General features: G+C 35.3%; 2 protein-coding genes across 6 annotated transcripts in view; one reads left to right on the top strand and one right to left on the bottom strand.

The window, feature by feature from the left end:
• Positions 1-7: 7 nt before the first annotated feature.
• Positions 8-1,824, bottom strand: LOC413674 (protein BCCIP homolog). Its single transcript, XM_003251575.4, has 3 exons — positions 1,530-1,824; positions 803-1,057; positions 8-730 (listed from the first exon to the last, which is right to left on the bottom strand). Exons 1-3 carry the CDS (start codon positions 1,653-1,655, stop codon positions 191-193), a joined length of 921 nt encoding a protein of 306 aa, XP_003251623.1. The 5' UTR covers positions 1,656-1,824; the 3' UTR covers positions 8-190.
• Positions 1,825-3,077: 1,253 nt separating this feature from the next.
• Positions 3,078-24,411, top strand: part of LOC410021 (protein Skeletor, isoforms B/C) — a 60,714-nt gene continuing 39,380 nt past the window's right edge. Inside the window, exons 1-2 of one of the 5 annotated variants that reach the window (XM_016913442.2) lie at positions 3,078-3,182; positions 20,928-21,106. In XM_016913442.2, the coding sequence (XP_016768931.1) occupies positions 21,040-21,106 (67 nt within the window). In that variant the 5' untranslated portion in view covers positions 3,078-3,182; positions 20,928-21,039. Of the gene's footprint in view, positions 3,183-18,403; positions 18,500-20,394; positions 20,502-20,927; positions 21,107-24,411 lie in introns of those variants that run through there. The other 4 variants (XM_016913443.2, XM_016913441.2, XM_016913454.2 and 1 more) reach the window with 4 other exon arrangements.

Genomic DNA, 24,411 nt, shown 5'->3' on the forward strand with positions numbered 1-24,411 from the left:
AAACAGATTGCAGTAAGCAGTATGAAAAGGTGTATTATAAAAAGCTGATTACATATACTGTATGATACAATAGTTCATTGTACAATAGATTGTCAAAGAAATTATCTTTGAAAAGCGTATACCTTCCTTTAATACACCAAAGGAAGGATTTTTTTTAGGAATATGAATTAATGTTAGTCTTTTAGATTGATTAAGAAATATGATTTTTTATTTTGTCAATAATTGGTTGCAATTTGGTAGCTTCAAACAGAAGAACTCTTCTGTAAGGTATCATTTCATCATCAGTTTCAGTCCATGTTCCAGACAAACCACTATCTGACTCTTTTTCAACGGAAAATTCAAAACTTATTGTTGCTTCTTCTGCAAAAATTTCTTCTTCTGGATTGCTCCATAGAATAGCTGGTTCTTCTGTATTATCTTTCTTTTTATGTTTCAATTTTTTTTCCAATTTTTTGTCTTCTGTTTTGTAGAGTTTGCATATTAATATGTAATATGAAAAATTAAATGGCATTTTCTTATTATTTGCTCTTTTTATCTCAGAAATTAAATTCTCTAAAAGTGGTACGGATATTTGTGCTGGAATATTGACAAATCTTTCATTAATTAATAAACCTAATGCTTCTGAATCATTTTCAAGAACATCCTTTATCATAGTATTTGCAGCATCAGTTGCATGTTCATTTGCCAATTGTCTCAATAAATCCCTAAGTTGTTGTATACAAGGATAATTCTAAAATAAATTAGCTTATTAATAAATAATTTTCACATTAAGTAAATAACATTATATTATATGTATACTTACTTGTCCACTAGATAAATTAATTACTGTAGTAATACCAAAAACATCATTGATATCACTGTCTTCATCATCTGACTCATTTAAATCTTCCGATTGTTTAACAACTGAACCTACATAATTTTGAGAAATAATTAAATCTGTGAGACCACCTAAATCAATATGAGCTTTTAAAAAAAGTTGTTGTAACAGAGTCTTAATGCCATGATAATCTGGATCCAATGGATTTCTTCCTTCAAAATCTACTTGAATTTCCATTCCCTAATTAAACAAATTTTATATTTTAAGAATTCTATTAATATCTTATGTTTTTATCATAATCATTTATTTGTAAAATATTAAAATATTAAATATTAAATTTATTTAACTTAAATGAATGAAGCACAAAAATAAATAATCTATTCTTTTTACATTTTATTTATGTTAAATTTTAAGTAATAATTTTCTAGCACAGATGTTTCTATCACAACACTGTAATATTTAACAATATCTTTATGGAATGACAACCTCATCAATTATAATCAATCAAATTAAATACGTAATGTAATAAATGTTTTTTGTAAAAAATTTTTAATTTTGCACAATATATTTAATTATACTTCATTTTCAATAAATATCAATCATCATAAAGAATGATTTAAAACAAAATTAAATCTATGACCGCGTGCTCAAAAATAAGGTTAAGATTAACCAATGACGTTTTACATTGATTTGTCTGATTTAAATTTCTTACTTGTTCTTCCAATGATTCTTTCTCATTATCCTCACTATTTGATGAATTGTGATCATCATCGTCGCTGCTTCTATCTTCAAAATTTCGTTGAACATCGCGTTTTTTCACTGGTGCAGCCATTATCATAAACTGACTAGCTGACGGTTCTGAACTTAAACCATATGATGTTGCCAGGCGTAGGCGTAAGAATAGTAAAGATAAAATATATAGTGAAGTATCATATTAGATTGTTAAAAAAATTGTCTCTATGAATAAAGTGTGAAAAAACAATATAATTAGTGAATTCAAATTCCCTGTGAAAAAATAGGAAAAAGTATAATTAGCGAATTAACAGTGTTATAACTCATATAGAAAATGAGATAAAAGGAAAACAAATAACGAGTGGGAGACTAATATCTATATATTTATTAATTATATTATTTTCTCAACTTTTTTCACAAAAAGAATTTTTCTGATAATTTTAACTATATATAAATGAAAAGACGGAAAGTGTGATATCAAATAGACGTCAAACAATGACGATATCGTAATATTATTAAACAAACATTTATTACGAATCTTTATAATTTCGAATTAATGAAATTTATATATATGTATATAATTTTTACGTCAATAATTTTTTTCATACTTTTTTTTAAAACTTTTTTTATCTTATTTTTATTTGTAAAAATACAAAAAGTGATTTCTTGACATGAAAATTCAAGAAATATTTTAATAGCAAAATAGCATCTGATTGCTTATTATCAGATTTGCTAAAAAATTCTTTCTGGAAAAAACAAAAAAGAATATAATTAAATAAATAAAAATTTCTTTAAAAAAAGTTAATAATAACTAAAAAGAAAAAATAATATAATTAATAAATTAATAGCATTATTCTAGTTAAATTAAAATTAGAGAATAAATGACAGGTGACAGGTTCAATAATTAGTTTACTAATTTTATATTCTTTCTAAAATTTTTCTGATAATCTTGATTGTTATTTTGTTTAAATAAATAATATTCATTTTTAGTAATACATATCTATAATAATATATACAAACTAATATATAAAATAATATATATAATAATAAATGTGTCATAACTTTTCAATATATAAATCGCAATATTTTAATCGATATATTGTCAATATAATTATTTTTAATAAATAATCAATAATAATTATTTATTTATATATATTATATTATTATTTTATATATATTATTTATTTATATATATTTTTTGAATAAGAAATAATTATAAATATTACTACATTTTTATTACAATATTACTATATTTTTTAAGAAAGTAAATAACTAGACACATTTTAATAATATATTCTTATAATATATCAAAATAATTGATACATACAATTGGTATTGATAATTATGAATGATATATAACGATATAATATTAATTAAAAATTTTTTTAAATGATATTTAATTCTAATATAATTTTAATAATTTTAATGATATATATATTAATATAGATAAAGTCTAATAAGTAGCCATTTTAAATAGTTCAAATATTTGTCGACAGATGTCGCATCATGTACGATTTTCTTGTTCCATGGCTCAACAATCAGTTACAGCTCATTTAACGCGCGAGTACGTTATTCAGTGTTAATCTTACAAGTTTTTTTGTGTCAATAAAATGTTTTTGGAACAAAAAAGAAGGTAAGTGAATTTAATAAGCATTTTTCGTGACGGAAAGATAATAATTAAGTTTATAAACAAGTAGAAAATGTTTTTTCTGATCAAATTAATCATTGTAAATTTTATATCCACCGCTGTAGAAAATGTCGTCATAAGTCATGCGTTTCAAACATCGCGCAAGCGAATTATTTTTTTTAAATAAGAGCTTTATTGTCTATTGTTTATTGTTTCAAAAGTTGATTATGTTGGAAAGAAGATTTAACATAACGTTATTCGAAAAGATACTGATGTTTCCTACTCGTTCGATAGATTTCGATATTGCGGAGGGAAAAATTTGAATTTTGAATGTAGGGCCGTGTGCAGTGAAGCGAAGATACGTCCGTTGTCGGCACTGCAAGCCAAAATTCGATTAAAGTTTTCGCGCATGGGCCGAAGGAAATCTTGTTTTCTCAAATTTCCCGGAGTCTGTCAGGTGGCACCACGGCGTTCACCGGTCCGGGTACATCACATCGTACAATACGGAGCAGTGCAATCGCTTTTTTAGGTTATAAAAACACGAAAGCTTATAACGTATCCCCGAGTATAGAGTAAAATATTCGCGCGAAAAAAAGACAACGGTGGCTCTTTTTGTCGTGTTCCCCCGTGATATTTCGTGAGTGCTTTGAGCTGTGGCGGGCGGTGAGATGGCTGTCTGTCTTTCTCTCTTCTAGTATCTATTTCTATATCTCTATCTCTATTTCTTTCTCTTTATCTGGTGTTTTTATAGATGTTCGGCTGACTAGATGTTCTCGAATACTGTACTTACGTACATATATCCCCCCTGCGATTGTACCTCGTGATACATATACAATGTGTATATATCGATGTACACAATGCTTTGATGCATTAAGGACCAGCACGATTATCAACTACATATCAAAACTAAATAATTTCAAGGAAATTTTACGTAACATGAAAAAAACATGGATAATGTTTAATACATTATTTAATGTTTAATGTTTTTCTTTATGTTCTTTTTCGATTCTCGATTCTCTTCTTCTAGTCTTCTTTAATAATAATTTTGATGTTGATTATTATTGATCATAGATAGAAGTTATAATTCATAGATAAAAAGTTATTCTTTTTTAAGGAATATGAGATTGGTAATTTAAAAACTATTTTTGTAGAAATTATATTTAAATGCAGTTAGCTAAATTTTTATATTATGTGCTTAATTATAACAATAACGTAATTTGGAAGAATAACATATGTTTTGAACAATTCTATGATTATAATCAATATACATTATCGAATCGATAATTGAATTATACTGTTTCGAAAGGAAATATGGTTAAAAATGTATAATTAACAAATATGTCATTTCTTTTGTCTTTTCTCGTAAATCTCATTGAAATTATTTGATATGCGGAAATTATGCTACTATTGGCTATCGAGCTATCTTGTATATACATGTAACATGACTGCAATGTTTTTAATTTCTGGCTGTTCGGTGTTTTTTTAGCGCTATTCCATAGCATATAGCTGTCTCACCTGCCTTGATCTGTACCTCTGCGTTTCGTTTTTGTTCTCTGCTTCCTCTGTGAAATGTTTCTCCACGGAAGTTTCTCGAACTGCTAGAAACGATACTGTTTCTTTGATTTTTTCTTTCGATCAATTTCTCTTCGATGCTTCTCTAAAACGAATATATACTGTTGTAATTGTAACGATGAAAATTTACGAAATGATTAAAAGATCGAATAGAAAATGAACTGTTCTACAATGCATACGCGATGTAGATACGAGATCTCGGTGAATGGAGGCGATCGAACGCGATTGCCGATTAATTGCGCCGTTCCTCCCTTGTTCTCTAATTCGATAGCCTACTACTGATAATATGCAAACCACGGTGGCTCGTTTGATACACATAGAAGACATAAGGGAAACCGAGTATACGTTTCACAGTTAACAGGAAGCAGATGATATTAGATAATTTTGGATCTTGTTAGTTCGGGAGATTTGGTTTATTGATTCTTTTCGTCGTTTTTTTCCACATGGTTTAATTTAACATCTCAAAATTAGACGAAGATCAAAGCTCTTTCTGTCTAAATATTTGTTTAAAGACGAGCGATAATTCTAACGAAGATTTTAGAGAAGCGCGAATATTAAATCGGCGAATCTGGAAAATTCGGATAACACCGCGTAAGAGTTAATCGTTTATTGATTTTTCGCGATTTCGAATGTGCTGCCCTAGAATATGTCATACTATTGCGCTATTTGTCGCGCTGGTTTACAATGCTACTACGTTCTGGATATTTTCGTGTTCACATTTTCAACACGATACGTAGATGTGTTTTTTAGATCAATGATATTTTTCTTGTCTCGCTTATAAAAAGAAAAAGAGGGGAAAAAAAAAATAAGAAAATGAATGAAAAGAGAATGTATATCGCGATCGAGAGTAGAATGATTACTTCTATAAAACGTATCAAACAGCTCTTGCGGTTCGGACATTTCCTTTTTTTTCAGGGGTGGGAATTACAGAGCGAAACGAATGAAATTAAGCCATATGGTTATATCGCAGGGGTGTGCTTGGCTCGATGCGCGGCGCAACTGGTTGATTTATCGGTGCTTTCGCGTAGCGAAAACTAGCAAGAAGGCCGAATTGGATTACGCTGCGTGCACAAATTGCTTTATTCAAATGCAATTTAAGGGTCGCGCGTCTTTCGCAGACTGCAAAGGAGAGTTTAAAGAGGCCATTGTGTTACGAACTATTCTCACGTATATACTGTTGTATTTATTGATTTTTTTTTTTCCCTGTTTCGTTTCTCCTCAACTTTCGTTTCTCGCATCTTTTATTTTTTTTATTTACAAAGCTCTTTGGAAATTTATTTTTTCCAACGCGATCGATTAAATTTTTTTCTCTTCAATTTTTCTATCTATATAAAATCAATCATCTCGAATTCAAAGATGATTTTTCATGAAATATGAATTGACGAATTTGTGGAAAATTGTGGATGGGTTAATCGACTTTGATCAATGGTACATCAAAGCGTTTGAGCTCCTTTCTCGTTTGACCTTTCTGTAACGTAGGAGGAAATTAACATTATCTTTGTTAGACCTGTCGTTTTTTTCTTCTTTCTTCCTCTTCTTTTTCGTGAGAAGAATGCTCGACGTTGATTACATCGCAATACGTCAAAAAATGTCAGAAATATTGGACACGTGCAGATGAAGCTTTGCTCTTATCGAATAGAATTTTTTTATCATTGAAACATCTAATGATTATTTGTGACGAATATTTAGATAAAAATTGAACAATTTCAAAACTACATTTTAATATTTTTCTTTTGTATATTTAAATGACAATGTCAAAGATTTATTATATGAAAATCAATTTTATTTTTTCAAATAGAATTATATATATGCATTGTTTAAATTGATCATTTAAATAGACATTTTTTATAAAAAGAAATAATCTATGCTGAAAAATTATTAAATATATTGTTTTAAGAAATATTTTAATTTGAATTTTATTAAAAAATTCATTTTAAAAAACAAGATTGATCTTCATAAAAAAAATTTCCATAAAAAAACATCAGAATATCATCTTTTGAAACTATTCAATTTCCACCCAAACATTTCTCACGCATACATAAATTTGATCGAATATTTTCCATTTGTGTCGGGGGATATATAGCGTAGCTTATCAATTCGAGGAGGTGAATATATCGTCAAATTGCGTGGATTACAAGAGATTTATCCTCGTTTCTCGCTTTCGGCCACGATATCCGAACGTTAAAGAAACACTTTAGGAAACCGGTGAGTCGCTAGATTCTACCGTAGAAGAATTGCACTAGCTTTCTTTTCAAATCTGCCTCCTCTGACTCGCTCGAAGAGCGAGACATCAATCATGATTTACTTAAACGACCAGGATATCAAAACCATTATATAATATCAAACCGTGATTTTATGCCTTTCTGTTTCGATAATTCTAAATTGAATTTTTCAAGATAAAATTAGTCAAAAACGTTTACGAGAAAATTCATTTGATACGAAAATCCTAATTTGAATGAAAATTTGTGTATATATATAGAATTGAATCAATTCTCAAATTTTCATGGTTATTTTAATCGAAATAATATCTAATTAGAAAGTTATATTAAAAAGAAAAAAATGAAAGAAACATTAATGATTTAATTCTTTTAAAATATATTCATTATATTTTATATATTTATAAAGTTTTATTTAACATAGTATTGATTTTGATTAATAAAAACAATTTATTATTTGAATTCACATATTAAAGAATTAATTTGTAAATATATTCTGTAATAAATTTCATAGAGAAATAATATCTCTTATATCGTTTTAAATTAAATTACATATAATATCGGACAATTAATTGGGAATGTTAAATCGACCAAAATATCTTTACTTATGTTTCCGTATCTATTCCCTGTAGGGCAGATTCGTTTCACCATCGGATGGCAAAAGCTTCTTAAAGTCACTAAATGATAAGATTCTTACAATTGAACAGGAAACCGTAGACCCCGTGCGCTGGGTTTCAAATATTTTGCAACTTTTCACTGCCAACTACTTAGTGGAAGGATAATATTATTTACTCTTGTACCATTGTGGAAAGTTTGCTCATTTGTCGCAAAGTAAAGAATTATTCCAGAAGTAGCAATTCCAGGATGGCATCCCTTTAAATTCACTATCGTGAATTGTCCACGCATCCACGTATATAATAAAGGGAGCCGAGTATAGCAGAGCGATAAGAAGAATTAAAATTGATTATTTTCCGATAAAAAAATTCTTCAATTTTCTAAAGGATTTTTTAAAGGAGAAATTTTCCTGAAATTAATTTTTAAAAGTTACCTTAAAAAAGTTTTTAGATTTAATTTTTATCACTTACACCATTCGTTCCGTATCTTCTTCTCTCGCCTTATATTTTATATCCATTAATATTTTTAATACGATATATGTAAAACGATGCCAACGATGTAAATTAAAATGATAATGATTTTCTTTAATCCAAATTAAGCCCAAAATTATTTCGTCGAGGGAAAAAAATTATTTTATCACTTATCATAGATTATTAAAATATCTCATGAAAAAAATTCACCAATCAAATTCTTCGTAATCTTAACAACCTGATAGAGAGCAACTTTCGTTCATTATTAAAAAATTTCATGGACAATGAGAAAACAATTTCGATGAAATTATAAATTTCGTACAATCCCGTTTCAAACGAATTAACCCTTTAAATTCATTTTCGATCCGGGTTATCTCCTTTTTCATTTCTCATTCACGAAAAGAATAACGAAGAATACAGGCGGTGTATATATGTGTATATATATAGGGGCAGACTTTCGAGGATTAATTGTATCTGCGAGCTCTTCTTTATCTCGTTTCTAAAGCTTCCACGGCGGATTGGGAATATTATGTTACGTTCGTTCTCGTCGTGACGTGGCGGGGATCTTTATCTCTTCTGGTCCGGTTTTTTTCCCCCGGTTTCACCGTCGCTCGCGTAAACGTCGTTTCCGGTTGCATCGTTCCATCCGAACTGTAGGATCGAATATATATATATATAGTTCGGTTCAAATAGGAATTTAACTCGACTCGACGCATTATTATTCACAGGATGTTCCACCGTAGTGGACGTAAGAGGAATAAACACGAATGTATCTCGAACGTATTTATTTCCGTCCGGAGGAAAAGAAAAGAAAAGAAAAAAAAGAAAAGGAAGAGCGAACGAAGGTGGATATTTACGATGAAAATTACGAGGGGATCGTGTTTCAGGATCGGTGGTCGTTATATCGGAGCCGCGACGAAAATCGTTAATCAAACTGTTCTCGAAATGGAACGAGCGGGTCTAATAACTCGCTCGCAGAAGACAGAATAGGCTGCACGTTGAATGGAAGTAAGGCGTCGTATTACGACAATGTTCCGAAAGAGAAATCTTCCTTATAATGTTGGATTGTTATGCGAGGAAAGCTCGAGATGTATAATGCCATTGTATCGTCAGGATAATAGGGCTATTAAATTTGCTATGTGAATATCGTCGAACGATAAAAATATCCACGATCGCTTATTAAAGTTCGCCCTTATACAACGTGCATATATATATATATATATATATATATATTTCCTTGGTATCGTCGAAATCTTCGACCACGGTCAAAGAGGAAGGGAAAGAAAAGAATATTCGACCAAGGTTTTTTTACCTACAAGTCGCTGCTCTTTCGACGAAATCGTCGGTGTTGTTCTCGTTAGTGCTCTCGATGCTCGAAGGACCGAAAGAGCGGTATCAGGGATACATTGGCGATATATACCGGAACTAATTTGATAGCGTTTTGGGTCAGCCAGGGTCGCGCGAGAAAGGAAAAGAGCCCCTGAAGGTTGCGTCCTACTTCGAGCGTCGTCGGTGGGAGTGCAACAGAAAGCAACGGGTAGGATAAGGACTGGGTGGATCTGGGGGTGGGAGAGGGAAAAAACTCTACCGCGAGAGAAAACCGAATCAATAAACCTACGATCTCGCCTCCTGCCTCCTGCCTTGCACCTACTTATGTAACTAGGCGAGCGCGGCAGTTACGACCCTTCCATGCTTGCATTAATGGGCGACCGAGCATTAATTAGCCACACCGATCTTTTCATCTTCTTTGAATCTCGAACGATCCTCAACATTTCTATTCCCTTTGTCTTTCGGTATATATTTTTCTGAAAAAAAGAAAAGAAAAATTAATTTCCTTGCTCTTAGTTAGAAATTTTTAGATTTGGGAAACATCAATTTTTAAGATCAAAGGGAGTGGATGAAGATACTTTATCAGTGATCAACTTTATATTTCCTTCCCCGTGGAGGGAGGAATGTATGGAGAGGGGTGCCTGGAGCTACGATCTGATCATATGCCGCTTACTATCTCGTTTATTTGACAATTAGATGTATTTATTAGGGGTGGATATTTTATTCGCCGCGATTCTTTTCAATTATCCTTGAGATAAAACACAAGATGGCGGAAGGAGGAAAATTCAATCATCAGTTGGTGTGATTCTCCGCAGTTGGAGACAGAGACGCCGTGGCAATTGTTACTCCTCTTTGTTTTCCCAGACATTGTTCCCTCATTACGACAGGATGTTACGAGGTTTCGATTTCCGCAGCACATTTAAATCCTTCTGCCTCTTGCCAATAGCTTGTTAGCTTTGTTACCTCTCACCCCGTAGTAATTATCCGACCGTGTCGTTTCTAATTATTTTCTAATGATAAGGCTAAAGATCCGTGGATGATAATTACGAACATGATATTTGCATCTTCTTCTGGACGAAGGTATATTGAATTTTTATCGTATTTTATATATATTTATTTTTCATTTTTAAAATAACTGGTTCGTTCGTGGACGAGCAGTGGACTTGCAAAATTGTCCGGACACCTTAATGGCGAGAAGAATACGTTCATTTATGATAAAACGAGAGAAAAGAAAAAGGGAAGGGAGTGCAAGGCCGGTGGCACAATGCTGTCTGCCTTGAATTTTGATTGGAACGTCCATTGTCTTCCACCTCTTAATTATCTTTTTAATGCCTGACACCCCTCCACCCATTCGTGCTCCCATATCTTGTTCACGGGAAGTCTACTTATGTACGAATTATACTCGCCGGCGCTCTTATTAAAAACTCGCAATTAAGAGTAATGAAATTGTCGGGGAGCATTTTCGAACGGAAAAAATATTCGTTCAAAAATATTCTGATAATTAAAAAAAAAAAAAAAATGTTCCGACGATCTGATTTCAATTTTAAATATTATTATATATATTGTATATAAAAAATGGAAAGTATCGAAAAATAATTATTTATTTATTTTTTTTTTTTATTTCGAGCGTAATTTACACGATCGATGGGAATTACGAAAGATTCAAGAGGGGTCTCATCCACTCTCGTTCTCGACGAGATAAAATATTTGATCAGCTACATTGTCCGCGCCAGTCTGCTACACAAATATATCGGTCACGTGCAACGCGCGCAACTTCAAACGCTTGTTTGCGAACGGAAGATATTAAACTTCTAACGCGATGCACGCCCTCTGAGAGCGCGCGCGCCCCGTTCAGCGGGGGAGAACTCGAGGAGAGGAATGCGGGAATTGAGTTTCGACTTCCTTTTATGCACAAAGAACTTCTTTTTCGGGCAACTTCGTTCCAAGTGTTCCGTTACTTATTTATTTACGGATAATATAAATCGGTATAACGAATCTTCGCCCCAAATTTTCATCCATCCACTCTTCCACAGAATCTCTCAGTCTATATACGTAACGTAAAGATCTCGCTTCGTTCCAATGACGAAAAGAGAGGAAATTTTCGAATCATTGCTTTTTCGAAAATTTCGAATATATATATATATATATATACACATATCTTATACATATTTATCGTCGTCGAGATTGAAGAGAGCGCGAAAAAAAAACGGAGGCAGAACTAAATAAGACAAAGGGTTCGAAAAGGGATGGTAGACCGAGGGAGGGATGCGCTGGCGTGTGTGCGACAATGAGCGAGAGAGGGCTTTTCAAGGAAGCGACGTGTGTGCGGGAAACGCGAGAGCTCGTGTGCCGGCTGCCTACGGACAAAAGCGTGGCTCGAGCTTTTTTTAATTGTGTCCCTCCTACACCTGCTCCCTGTCCTCCTCCATTCAACTCTCCTCTCCCACTGACACCTTCCACGTGGCCCCATTATTTCTCTCTCTCTTCTTTTTTTTTATTTTTATTTTTTTTTTTCGTCCTTTCTGAATCTGTTTTATCGGAATATCGCTCGACTTATCCCAAGGACGTGGGCGGTATCGCGAAACAGGGCCGGTTCTACGGATTCTCGATCGTCGAAAGGAAAAAAAAAAAAAGGAAAAAATGTAAAAGTTAGAGAGAGAGAGAGTGAAGGATGACGCGTGAATCGAAGAGATAGAATTTTTATTTTCCATGGGCGTTATTTATGCCTTTATACCTCGAAACCGGAATTCGAAATGATAGCAGCTAGGCAGGGTGGATATTCGGGACGCTCCGCGTGTCGTTCGATTTTCATCCCCTGTATCGTTCCGTTATCGCGGCCACGACTACTCGAGACAATGATTCTATTTCTTTTTCGAGAACTTTCTTGCGTTCCACCTCGGATACGATTCGTCAAGTTTCATACGGTTGTTGTATTTATTTATTTATATTATATAAAATCGTGTATTTATTTTTTTAACTTAATTCAAGAAATGTTACAAATCTTTTGCAATTGTTACTTGCCATATTGAAATGTTAAAAATGTTTCGTTATAAAGAATTCGTCTATTCTTGAAAAATTTGATTTTAAATGAAAGCTTCTACATAATGGATTAGAACAATTTTTTTATTTTTGGAGGGAAAATCTCTTTAAGTGGAAGTAATCCTCAAGTTTTTATCATATTTTTTTTTTTCATGTTTTGTGTCCAATTAATCATAGAGCATTCTAAACGTCAAACAATTTTTTAAATTGTATTTAAAAAAATTAAAATGATACTGAAACTTTAAGGATTAATTCCAATCTTCTCTAATGAAAAAATGTTTTCATGTATAATCTATTATGAGTAATAATATTTTATACAAAAGAAAATTATTCCTAGTTTTGATAATATAACTTGTATACTTATATATACAATATATATATTGTTACATGCTCCTATGTTTTCATTTATATAATAATTTTATTTATTATTAAATGATATAATCTTATAAATCCAAATTTGATAAATGACATTTATTTCAAAAATATAGGAAACTTTTTTTTAAATCAATATACAAACGATTAAAAGCACAAATTGTCTTATCAAATATCTAATTTCTAAAATTGTTTAATCTACATTAATTCTACGTTCAGAGAAAACTAAAATATTTTTTAAATTTTTATAAAAAGAATTTATAAACAGTGATTCACTATCTTGATCAAAAAATAATTAAATTATTTTATATTATTATTTTTTATTGGAAAATTATTTTATACATTTAAAGATTATTAATTTCGAGCTCAACATTAACTTAAAACGATTAAAAATCGCCATGTCGCGCAACAAGACCAATTTCTAAAGGATAGACTTGTTTGTCTTAACCAGGAAAACATTCCAGCTTTGCCTGGAACTCAGTACTCGCGTATCCTTGAAAGGAATCACGCGACAGGGACGAAGTTAATTTAAAATTCAGCATCGTCCTTTCTTACATCGCACGAACGAGCTTACCTTTCTATTCGAAGCGAAGCAACACACACGCACACACACACGTATACATTTAAAACGAGAAAAAAGGACGAAAGATAGGGAAGTAGTTATTACTTTCTTTCTATGCGAAACTGATACAGTCACTGACGAGAAGATGACTCGATTTTCTCCCGAAACTTTGAACAACGAGGGAATTTCTTGTAAGAAAAATTGCGATTCGATTAGGAAGAGATTATTAGGAGAAGAAATTTAAAAATTGGAAAAGCTTGTATATCCTGATTAATCGATAAATTTTCTTTGCACTTATATCAATTATTCGATTCGAAGAGTAATTGGAAAATTCATCATCAACGACTTTCGTTAAGCGTCTTTTCCTCGAGGCATTGATATTCTCTAACTTTCATTAATACGAGATCAGTAAGTTGAACAGTGGACGAAAGGGACAAAAAGCAAGCTCGCAATTTCGACTTGTTCCACCGAAATCCCTGATACTCGATAGCATTCTGGGAACGGTCCCTTTCGCAACGCTCTGAATTCAAACAGTCAAAGTGCAAAAGCTCGAGAAGAGACGGCGGAGGAGGCTGGAGGAAACTCGGACATCGAGGTCTTTCCCTCTAAAACTGCGAATTCGCGAATAGGCAGATCCTCGAGAGGGGAAAAAGCGCTTTGAAAGCAGTGTAGCATAAATCGGATGGACAAGCTGTTGAAACGTGGATGTGGCGGTAATAGATTGTACAACCGGGCGATTTTGCATGAAAGAAAAAAAATAAAGAACGAGCGTGGTATAAAAATTTCACGCGCGAGCCACCATTTTCGAGAAAATCAAGACTTTTAAAATTTTTCCTCCTCTCGTCTCCATGTAACAACGGAATTAATAGCGTGTAACGATTTATTAAAATTTAATCTTTAAATTCGCGTATAATTCAATTATGGATTTTGCTGTAAAGATAAGTTTACGATTGTATCTTTTAACTCTTTGAAGAAAAAAAACTTATAAACTTATATCGTGATTTTTCTCTTTTCAACGTGGTATTTATATCTCTATACTTTGGAAAATTATTTTCAAATTTAATTTTATTGCAAATTCTATAAAATATAAATATTTTTATTGTTTACAATGTTTATTAGATTATCTACAATCGATAAAGTAGAATATAAATATATTGCCTATCTATAACCAATGAATGTTGTTGCTCTATATAAGACGAATTTCATGCCGTATCATTTACACAATTGAAACAACGTACAGTATTTGTATTGTTTCATTCAGTACAAATATATTTTCTTCTTTTGTTCGTAAAATATAATCGTTGTATGAAACATTATTCTAAATATTACAAAAAGAATAATATCGTATCGAAGGAATTTTTTCTTGGATTATAATGAATTTTTCTTCCTAAAAAAAATTATCTGCCCAATTTATGACGAATCGAGATAAAAATAATATATTCCGAACAAATAAGTATCGCAACACGCGTGATCATTCCTCGTGACGAAGATCCATCCGAGTGTATCATCCATTTTCGAAACACCGTGTATACGAGGCGCAGGAATAAAGAGGAAGCGTATTTCATTTCTCATTGAAATACAGTCATATTTCCACGTTGCCAATTGGTTCGGTGCGCAGAGCTGACTAAGATGTACAATCGAGCCGGGCTCGGTCCCGTTAAGAAGCAAATCGCCTGCGTTTCCTACGAGCCGAATTGGAAATAATGCGAGAAACGAAACTCTGCAGGGACGAAATTTTATCGTCGATCTTAACATTCCCGTCCCGCTGACAAATTTCTTACATCTTTCTCTCCTCCCCGGTATTTTCGATACGAAAACCGTCTCTACATATTCCTCTATTATTTCCTCTTCGGCATTTCCCCTCCTCCACTTTCATTCCACGCCGCGAAATGTACGAGCAACAGAGGTTTCGCTCTGTTTCAATTTTATTTAAATTCTTTTGACGCGCCTGGCACGTACGTCAAGGTAACGTTTAATCGAGAACCCCGGTTGGATTAATCCAACGATTGAAAAGATCTTCTTATATGTATGTGTATAGAGAAGATTAAATTAAATCGTTCGATTCCTTGTCAATCCGGAATGGATCCACTCACGGAGGATATTTGACGCTCGCCGTGAAAATACGCATCGTCGAGTCCTTCTAGAAATTATGTTACGCGCTTATTACCTGTCATTGCTCAATAACGATATTTAATTAAATCGGGCCTGGTTGATTGAAAGCAGACAGGACGTGCTCGATTTTAACGAACCTGTCAACGTCATCATCCCCCCCTGAAACGGCCACTCGATATTCGTTTCTATCCGACGGAATGAATGCTCGATCGTGTTATTGTTTCGCCGTGCATTTTTTTCCAAAATACGTGCCCGTTTCTAACATCCAGTTGCGTAATGATAGAAAAACATTTTCCAAAACCAATGGGAACATTCGATATTGTAAATTCAAATTCGTTTGTAAAATCAAGTGAAAAGAAAATATGTTTGGAATAATCTGTAATTATTTAATTTGCAGCATCGTAAATAAATAAGAGCGAATGATTTATTTTAAAATGTCAAAAATTTTTTAAATTATTTAGTGTAATTATTTGCTATATATTGTTTTGATTGTATGATTTCAATGTGATTTCAATGTCACGTTGCTAATTTAAAATATTAAAAAAAAAATAATTTGAAATGTGGACTATTCCAAGGATTATGTTACTCGAATTATTAAATGATGAAGAGTCATTGATCAATCAATCTATAAAGTAAAATGATTAGGAGATATATGAATGAAAAATTTGAAAAACAATGGAGATTGGAAAATATTTATCTAATATTATAATTCCTATATATTTGATTAGATCTCAGACAGAATAAATTTTTATAAATATATATATAATTGTTTTAATTTTGTAAAAAAAATAATTTTGCATTATTTTTTAATATTATTTAGACTTTGAAATAATTTATTAATTTCTCTACAATTTTCCCAATGCAATAATCTTTTATTCCAAATATGTTACATATTTCTTTCACATTTCCGCACAACGAAAAAAGAAATAAAGAAATAAAATTAGTGTTCGATTTATTCGATCCACGAAATAAGTATTGACTAACTGATTTCTCGGGATATATTATAAAAAAAGAAAAAAAAATAGTTACATATACGGAAATACGGAATGGTGAATAGGGATCGTAACTGATTCCTCGAGTGTAAAAAAAAAAAAAAAGAAAAAAAAGAAGAAAAAAAAAGAAAGAGAGAAAAAAAAGTTGCGCGGAAACGATCGTGAAGCCGCGTTAAAAGCAACGATTTCATCGACCACGAGAGCTACGCGTCCCGGACACACTTAAACCTCGCGTGAACGACCGGGGAAAGCCGGCTTCGATGTACCGTGTAGCCGTGCAAAATGTATCGTGGAAGAACATTGGAACGACAACAATGGAAGCTATCGATCTACTTATTACCTCCCCTAAATCACTCTAATTAAAAGTTAAACCGAGCGTAAATTAAACCGCTCGATTTAAACAGTTTCGTTCTCGGATAATTCCGGGCTCGGTTTGACGATCGAATCCTTTCCTTCGTGTATACGACTTTAAGGCAAACGTTCGATCGGTCTTTGACTACCATCGAAGCGGATTTCTTTCCTTTTTACACAGCGAGAGAAGAGAGAAGAATTTTATCGAAAGCGAAAATTATACGGAGAATATATACGCTCGTGCATGAATATTTCGATGCACGATCAATTCGCGTGAGCTAGCTTTATATCATCGTTTTCTGATTGTCATATAGACACGCCCATCTCACACAGAGGACCTACTTCACCGTTGATTATTTTTCTCCCATCTTCTAATCCCTTCTTCCCCTCATCTTTTTTCCTTACGCGTCTTGTATTTATAATCCTCCTATTATATTTCTTTCTACCACACTCTCTTGAAGTGATCTCAATTATTCCTCCCTTCGTCTCAACTTTCTCCTCTCCTTTTCTCTTTCCTCTCCTCCACCCCCACCTTCCACGCGCAGCGAACGGGGAAACGGATAAAACCATTGAGCTGATTTCGAATTCTTTGCCGCGACGACGAAATCGTATTACATTCATTAAAGGCTGCTAGCCGGCTAAGAGCGCAAAAACACCGCCGAGGATGTCGGAGGGAGGGGGGATGTTGGATGGGTTGCGTATCGAGGGACGGGAGAACGGACGAGGAGGTTCGATTCGACAACAGACGAGCCTTCTAACCGCGGTTTGTTACAAGAAGAAACGATCCCTGCAAACGGCACCTCTTCTCTCCTTTCCTCCTGGCCCAAATTTCTACGTCTACAATGGCGTCGAACTTTCCAAAATCGACACACGTTTTCGTACAGCGGATATGATCTTCTGGAAGGCGTAGGTTCCCTTCGCGTAGGAGGGGAAGCGAACTTTAACCTATCGCGTATGTAGGTGTCCCCATTCAACTTACGATATCACTTATTTATAGCATGGGAATCGAGAGAAATAGATAATCCGTTCAACTCAATATCGACAAATACGTGGGAGTATAGTACAACCATCTACCCGGTGTGTCATCTCGATACGAATCTGAAACCGACCCATCCTCGCCACCCAAAGTCACCGACTCCAACCCTTTCCTCGCGAACCCTGTTACACCTTCCTTATCCCCCCCTCTACTCTTACTCGAATAAGATAACAATCGACAGAGGTGTTCTCAGAAACGTGTATCGATAAGTCAATGCGAGGGTATTGGTCCCATCACTACGTACCCGTGTCGGGCTGGGGCTCTTATCCTGCGGTGGTGGTGGTGGGGGGTGAGATTGGGCGCGGAGAACTGGCGTCGGTAATGGTGACTACGTAGGTGCGCTCGTAGGGGAGGAGAGGTTCGGGGGTTCGTGCACCGCAAGCTCGAAAGTTGGGAAAAAGCCAAGGAAGGGGTTGTGCTTGGAGCGGAGATCCGTTCGAGGGCGCAAGCTCGAGGTCGTCCCTGTATCCTCCCACTCTGGGGCGCGATAGGTGGAGCTTCCCTGGCCGCCAATACATGTCCCGGACGAGCGTACGCTACGCGCGTAACCCCAGTCAGTCCTTCCACGTCCGAAAACGCGCGCTCCAACGCACCCGATGCGAGTGAGCTTGGCGCGGGCTCTCCCTGCTCTCTCTGCCGCGCTGCGCTGCGCCCAGCGTAAGCTGAACAGGTTTAAAAACATCCCTTTCTCCCCGCGGACACGATTTCACAAATTTTCGTCCTTCGATTAAATTATGGTTAATAATTTCGTCGTTTATCGCGGGTTGGAAAACAGAACAGGGAGATTTTCGAGTGTCTTTGACGATGAAATTTCGCCGAAATTTGTTAATTTCGTCAGGTTATTGCAAGCTGGCGTTGCTTCTGTAATCTCGTTTATCCTTGGATGGCACGTATCGTGATCCTCGGTTCCTTTTTTTTAAGAGATATTGGAATGACGAGTAGGCTGGAACGATTTGGAATATGAATACAGTGGAACAATTGCGAAGATCGAGTGTATTTCCAGTGTTTTTTTTATTTTTCCGAATGTTCCGATGTTTCGCCGAAATTTGTTAATTTCGTCAGGTTATTGCAAGCTGGCGTTGCTTCTGTAATCTCGTTTATCCTTGGATGACACGTATCGTGATCCTCGGTTCCTTTTTTTTTAAGAGATATTGAAATGAGTAGGCTGGAACGATTTGGAATATGAATACAGTGGAATTGCGAAGGTCGAGTGTTTTAGTGGTTTTTTTTGTTTTTCTATTATTTTGGAAGATAAATCGAAAAAAACTGGTTGGTGAAATTGCAAATTTCGATCGAGTGAAATTGTTTCTCCATCTGCACGATGCAGTCGATTTTCGTGCGTTCTCGCTCGATGTGTGCGCGTGTGTGCGTGTACAACGAAGGAATATAGAAACGATGCGCGTATGCACGTTATACGCGCACAATAGACGAGACGAGTTAATAATAATCGGTGAGAAATATTAATTCACCGTGGTGAAAGCGTGGAAAATATACGTACAATGTCAATACATTTACGTCATTGTACATTTTTTTTATTACACGAGTACGCAACATTCTCTTGGAAACATTTTTTAATAAAATTTTATTTCGTGGAAGCAATGATCGGTAACAAAGCAACGCTGTGTCCACGTATACACCGTGTCGTGAGTTTTCAGAAAATGGCGCGCTTGCCCCCTCCCCCTCCGTGTTTCTAAATCCGAAACACGATTCATTTCTGCTTTCCATTCGCCTCGCGTTGCGCAAAAGGGATGCAATTATCGAAAAAACATCGCAATCAGACGTATTGCATGCACGAACACTACATTCCAATACGTGCGAGCCTTTCTTCCTGCCCATCCTCCCCCTTGGTATTCCTTGGACAATCGAACGAAGCAATTAAAGATGCATCGTGTGAATGAACTCTGACACCACGACCACACCGATCGCATTTTAATTTCGATTGCGTTTTATTCGTCGCGCGTTTTATTTTCTCTTTCGTAGCTTTGATTTAATATGCTTCCCAATGAAATTTTCCTCCTCACCGAGGATTTTAATCCTCGTTATTCGAGTTATTCGAGATAATGATGATTCTGAAATCAAGATTCTTATATTGATTTTTAATCGATGGATACGTTCGCTCGCTTCACGAACAGGATGCATCTTGTATTTGCATTAAATTATCATATTACGAGTTGAAAATAAAGAATTGAAAAGTTTATTTTTCCTTCGTTTAACCAAGTAAAACTCTGTACACAAGAAAGCGCAATTTGCTCGCTTAAAGAGAGGCGAAATTACCTTGTGACAACGCGACGAAATTCCTAGTTTCTTTCGCAATTTTACCGCACATCAAGCCGATAAATATATACAAAGAGAAAAAGTGAGAGACAACTCGATAATGGACAATTGGATAGAGCCTCTTGTTCGTGGCAAGATATTTGTGTTGTGCGTTAATAGAAAGTACGTATCGCCGGTATTTCATGGGCCTCTGTCGAGGTCGGCACTGTGTACGCTGCCTGTGCGTGGATTTTTTTTCAAACCCGCAAGTAGGTACGGGAAAGGTGTGCCGGCAGCCCGATGGCGAATTTCTGCTCAGTCGGCGTTGCCTCGGTCAGTAGTCAACACGTTCTCCTTCACAGGACCCCGTTTCTCCCTCCGTTTCGATTCGAGTATTCGTTTTCTGGTCTGTCTCTTCTCCATTATTTCATCTCAAAATAATTCCCCTCTTCGTGAATTCCTCGCTCTAACCAAAATTTTTCATTTTCTCTCAAAAGCTATTTAAAAATCTCTTTCTTCTATCATTTAATTACAATTCAAGCTGAATAATTTTCGAGGTAACTTGGACGGATAAATCCGAGACACAGGTTAAATCCTTTGTTCGAGATCACGGTTCCTTCGGCGAAAGGGTTCTCAAGGATCCTCGTTCGTAAAAAAAAAGAAAAACAAAGATTTCCTGGCCGCGACAGCTCGAGACACGCGTGAGCGGGAGAAAGAGGGAAAGAGAGCGAGGGGGGGAGAGAAAAAAAGAGCAAGAAAAACCCCCTCCCTCGTCGAGGAAACTGTCGCGGGGATCGCCGAGGTTTCACAGAGTGTTCCTTTCGAATTCCAGATCAAAAGTAAGTGCGCGCGTGTGGTTCGTGTGTGTATACATGTGCCATCATCCGCGTGAGCGATAAGCGGGAGAGAAGAGGACTCGGGCCAACAGAAGCCGGAACCAAAAAATGGATGCGACGTCACTGCGACTCATTTCCGGACTGCTTTTGTTCGCCTATACCGCCTCACACTTCAGTAAGTCATTTTGCTATAATAATATTTCTCTTCTTTTTTCTTTTTCCTGCATGCAGTGCGATATTCTTTTTTTTGTGCGAAAGCGAAACTGCTCCTCCGGTTTCCGGTTTCGTCGAATCTTTCGCGATCGTTGCGCCGTGTATTTTGATACGAATTTTAAATGAGAGGGGGATTTAAAAGAGAAATTTGACCATCCTCTGATTAACGAAATTTTGTTTTATAATTATAGAAAAATATAAATGTTGATTCGGAATTTCGTTCAGTTGTTTTATCGTATTTTATTTTATATAACGAGTTTATGCTTTAACATTCGAATTTCAGTAAGTTTTTTTTTATGTATAAGTTTAAAATTTATATTAAGAAAAGAAGTTTGTCACAAGTAGATGAGAAAGTGGCAGAAATTTGTCTCATTTTCAATCATACATATGATTTTAATTATAATAATTTTAATCTTTTCCATAGATATATATATATATATATATATATATATGTATATGTTGAATTTATCGAATGAAAATTTCAATTAATATATAAAGTTAGAAACAAGTAAAGGAAAATAAGGTAAACATCTTATTAAGAATTCGGTTATTTTTATCTGCAACGATCTAATAATTTCACATTCCTTTCACTATCTGGATATTGCAGAGAATATATTTTTAAAACGAGTTATTACCTCGATAATAATTTTACGCCATTCTTTCTTCCGGCGCAACAAACTAGAACGGCTTCGACTGCGTAACACGTGCTCGTATCGCAACCTCGTTATTCGAGTCGTGATAAATCGATTGCGATTTCGATTCTTTTCGAAAAAAAAAAAAAGATTCATTTCGATCCATCGTTTCCTCGCCATTTAATCGATTGAGAACCCGATTGAGAAGCAAACCGATCTCAGGCTCCCGTTAATTGTCGGTGAATTACGGCCTCCGTATCTAAGGGCCAGAGGGCGGTTATGGTAATTTGAAAACTTTGAGCGATTTAGTAAGGTAAATTGGTAAGGGAAACGAGGACGAGGTGGACCAAGGCAGCGGTGGAAAGATGGCAGCAAATGCGTCGCCGTAATTGCATAATGGTCCTGGTGTGTTCTCGTCGAGATACGAAGCCCTGGCCTGGTTTTTACTTGAGGACTTTCACTCCGCATCACCGGAGTCTTCCCTCTCCGTCCGCTACCTCCACGTCCGCCTCTATCCATCTTCCTCCTCCCCTCTCCCTCGTGTTTTCTGTTTCTCTCTTCCTTATTTCATTCCACGCTTCCTTTGTTATTCCCATTTTTATTCTCTTCCTTCTTTCTCTCTCTTTTTATCTTCCTCCTCCTCCTCCTCTTCTCCCGCCGTTTCCCTCAGTTTAACGTGACATTATTCTTTTTCTTTTATTTTTGATCGCTAGAAGACTGCCAGGCTTCGAGTATAATAATTTCAGATATTCCAATACTCAATATTGAAGTTATCTTTCTTCTTAAGTTTTGGAAAAATATATATTTTTATATGTACATATAAAGTAAAGACAGAATTGAGAAAGACACCCGGTATATAAGAAATCGTTGTTACTCGGCATTAGTCGATTTCAAGCACGGAATATTGTTTCTGGAGATCCCGCCGCTCAAATTGCTAGCATTTAGCAGCTTATCTGGATTATCGTTTCCCCATGCACGGTTTGAGGGAGCGTTTTCCGTGGGGGTAAAAACGCGGGACGTACGAAGAGTTCGCGCTTTTCGAAATTCATCGTGTTTCCTCTTCATATTTTTTCCTCTCTCTCTCTCTTTCTTCGTTCCACTTCGTGAGGAGGAAAGATTAAACGGTGGAAAGGATTAGAGATGTTCTTTTTATTCCTCTCTCTCTCTCTTTTCCCTCCCCCTTCACGATCCAGGATATAATAACGGAAATAATTTCAACGGAAACGTAAATTCAATGAGAAAAATTACACGAGATTTCAAGATAAATAATCGGGGTCCGATTTAATGAGTTGCGTTTAAAACGAGTATCGAAGGGATATCCGTTTTGTAGGCGTGCATCGATCCGCACTGGGATCGTTAATTGATTACAGAGCGCAATATTTGCTCTATTTCTTTCCGTACAAGCACACGCGGATGAACGTTTAACGTTTGACCTAGTTCGTGGGATAATTTGAAAGGCTTCTCACGCGTACCAAGGTCAATCATGCCCTCTCGACAAAATTTTACCTTGGGATTAGAATCCGCTCCGATATTTATCCGTGGACGTGGTATTTCTCGTAGTAGTAATTCGTTTCGTGATCTTTACAAATTTATTAACCGCATGATTGAAATTGCTTTCGAAACGATAATATTCCAAACTCGAGTTAAAAGCGTGTCGTACGAGATCCCTAATTAAACTAGCTTCTCTCTTTCTTAAGGCGTACCCTGTAAATATGTCCATACACTTTCGCAATCGAACTAAAGCAACGATTGCCCGCACCGTATAAAGCTTCGTTGTTGCATAAACGTATTATTTCACAAAGATTTTTTTTTCGCAATACGAGCGATAAGCAGAGAGTTAGAGAAATCGTGACGCGGGTTAAAAAAATTCGCAGCCTTGAAAAACGTGCTAAAGGAACACCTAGTATATCGATGGTACATGGAGATAGAAGCGCATATGTAGCTTCCAATAAAGCTCCGCTCGAGTGCTCGATCGGTACTCGACGAATCTTGAATCGGACAATACCCTCATGGTACGTCCATCTGAAATAACCCATAAGGTCTTTTAAGTGTGCATCTATATATATATATATATATATATATATAGGGAACGATAATGCCTCGTGGCACGGTTACGAGTATCCGTTGTACAAGTAATAGAAGCTACGTTTTTTATCTTCTTTGCCGGGGATTACTTCCGGGTCAGCAGCCAAGCTCGATTGTGTTCAATCCACAAGCTTACAGATTACCGGACACGCTGAGAGCGGCGGTAACGCGATGCGTATCGCGTGTAATCCACCGATTTTTCTAACACGCAATTTCCTTCAGCTTTTTCATATATTTCCGTCTCATATTTCCCCCTGCTCACAAAGATTGGCTTACAGCGAGACAAGTCAGACGGGTATATTTTGTCCTGTATTCGCCGAAAATTATTTCGAATCGAGTGCATCGCGATTGCAATTACTTTTTCTTTCTTTTTTATAGGTATATTAAAATGTACATTCGCTCGTACAAAATATTCCTTCTACTTGACGTGTAAAGATTTATTTTCAGATATCGGTGAGAATATATTAACGTCTAAATGAAAACGGTTCGGTAGAAAACGGGCGAGAAGAGAATTCGAGGAAAACCGCGAACGAGAACGTGCATTCATCGT

Source organism: Apis mellifera, linkage group LG1 (genome assembly GCF_003254395.2).
Source record: "Apis mellifera strain DH4 linkage group LG1, Amel_HAv3.1, whole genome shotgun sequence".
Taxonomy (NCBI): Eukaryota; Metazoa; Arthropoda; class Insecta; order Hymenoptera; family Apidae; genus Apis; species Apis mellifera.

What these genes read in the sequence shown, in the direction of transcription:
- LOC413674 (XM_003251575.4), bottom strand. Translation starts at nt 1,655, where the DNA reads ATGATAATGGCTGCACCAGTGAAAAAACGCGATGTTCAACGAAATTTT. An exon ending in AAGAATCATTGGAAGAACAA is followed by an intron (nt 1,058 to 1,529) that starts GTAAGAAATTTA and finishes TTGTTTAATTAG; the next exon opens with GGAATGGAAATTCAAGTAGA. An exon ending in TTAATTTATCTAGTGGACAA is followed by an intron (nt 731 to 802) that starts GTAAGTATACAT and finishes AATTTATTTTAG; the next exon opens with AATTATCCTTGTATACAACA.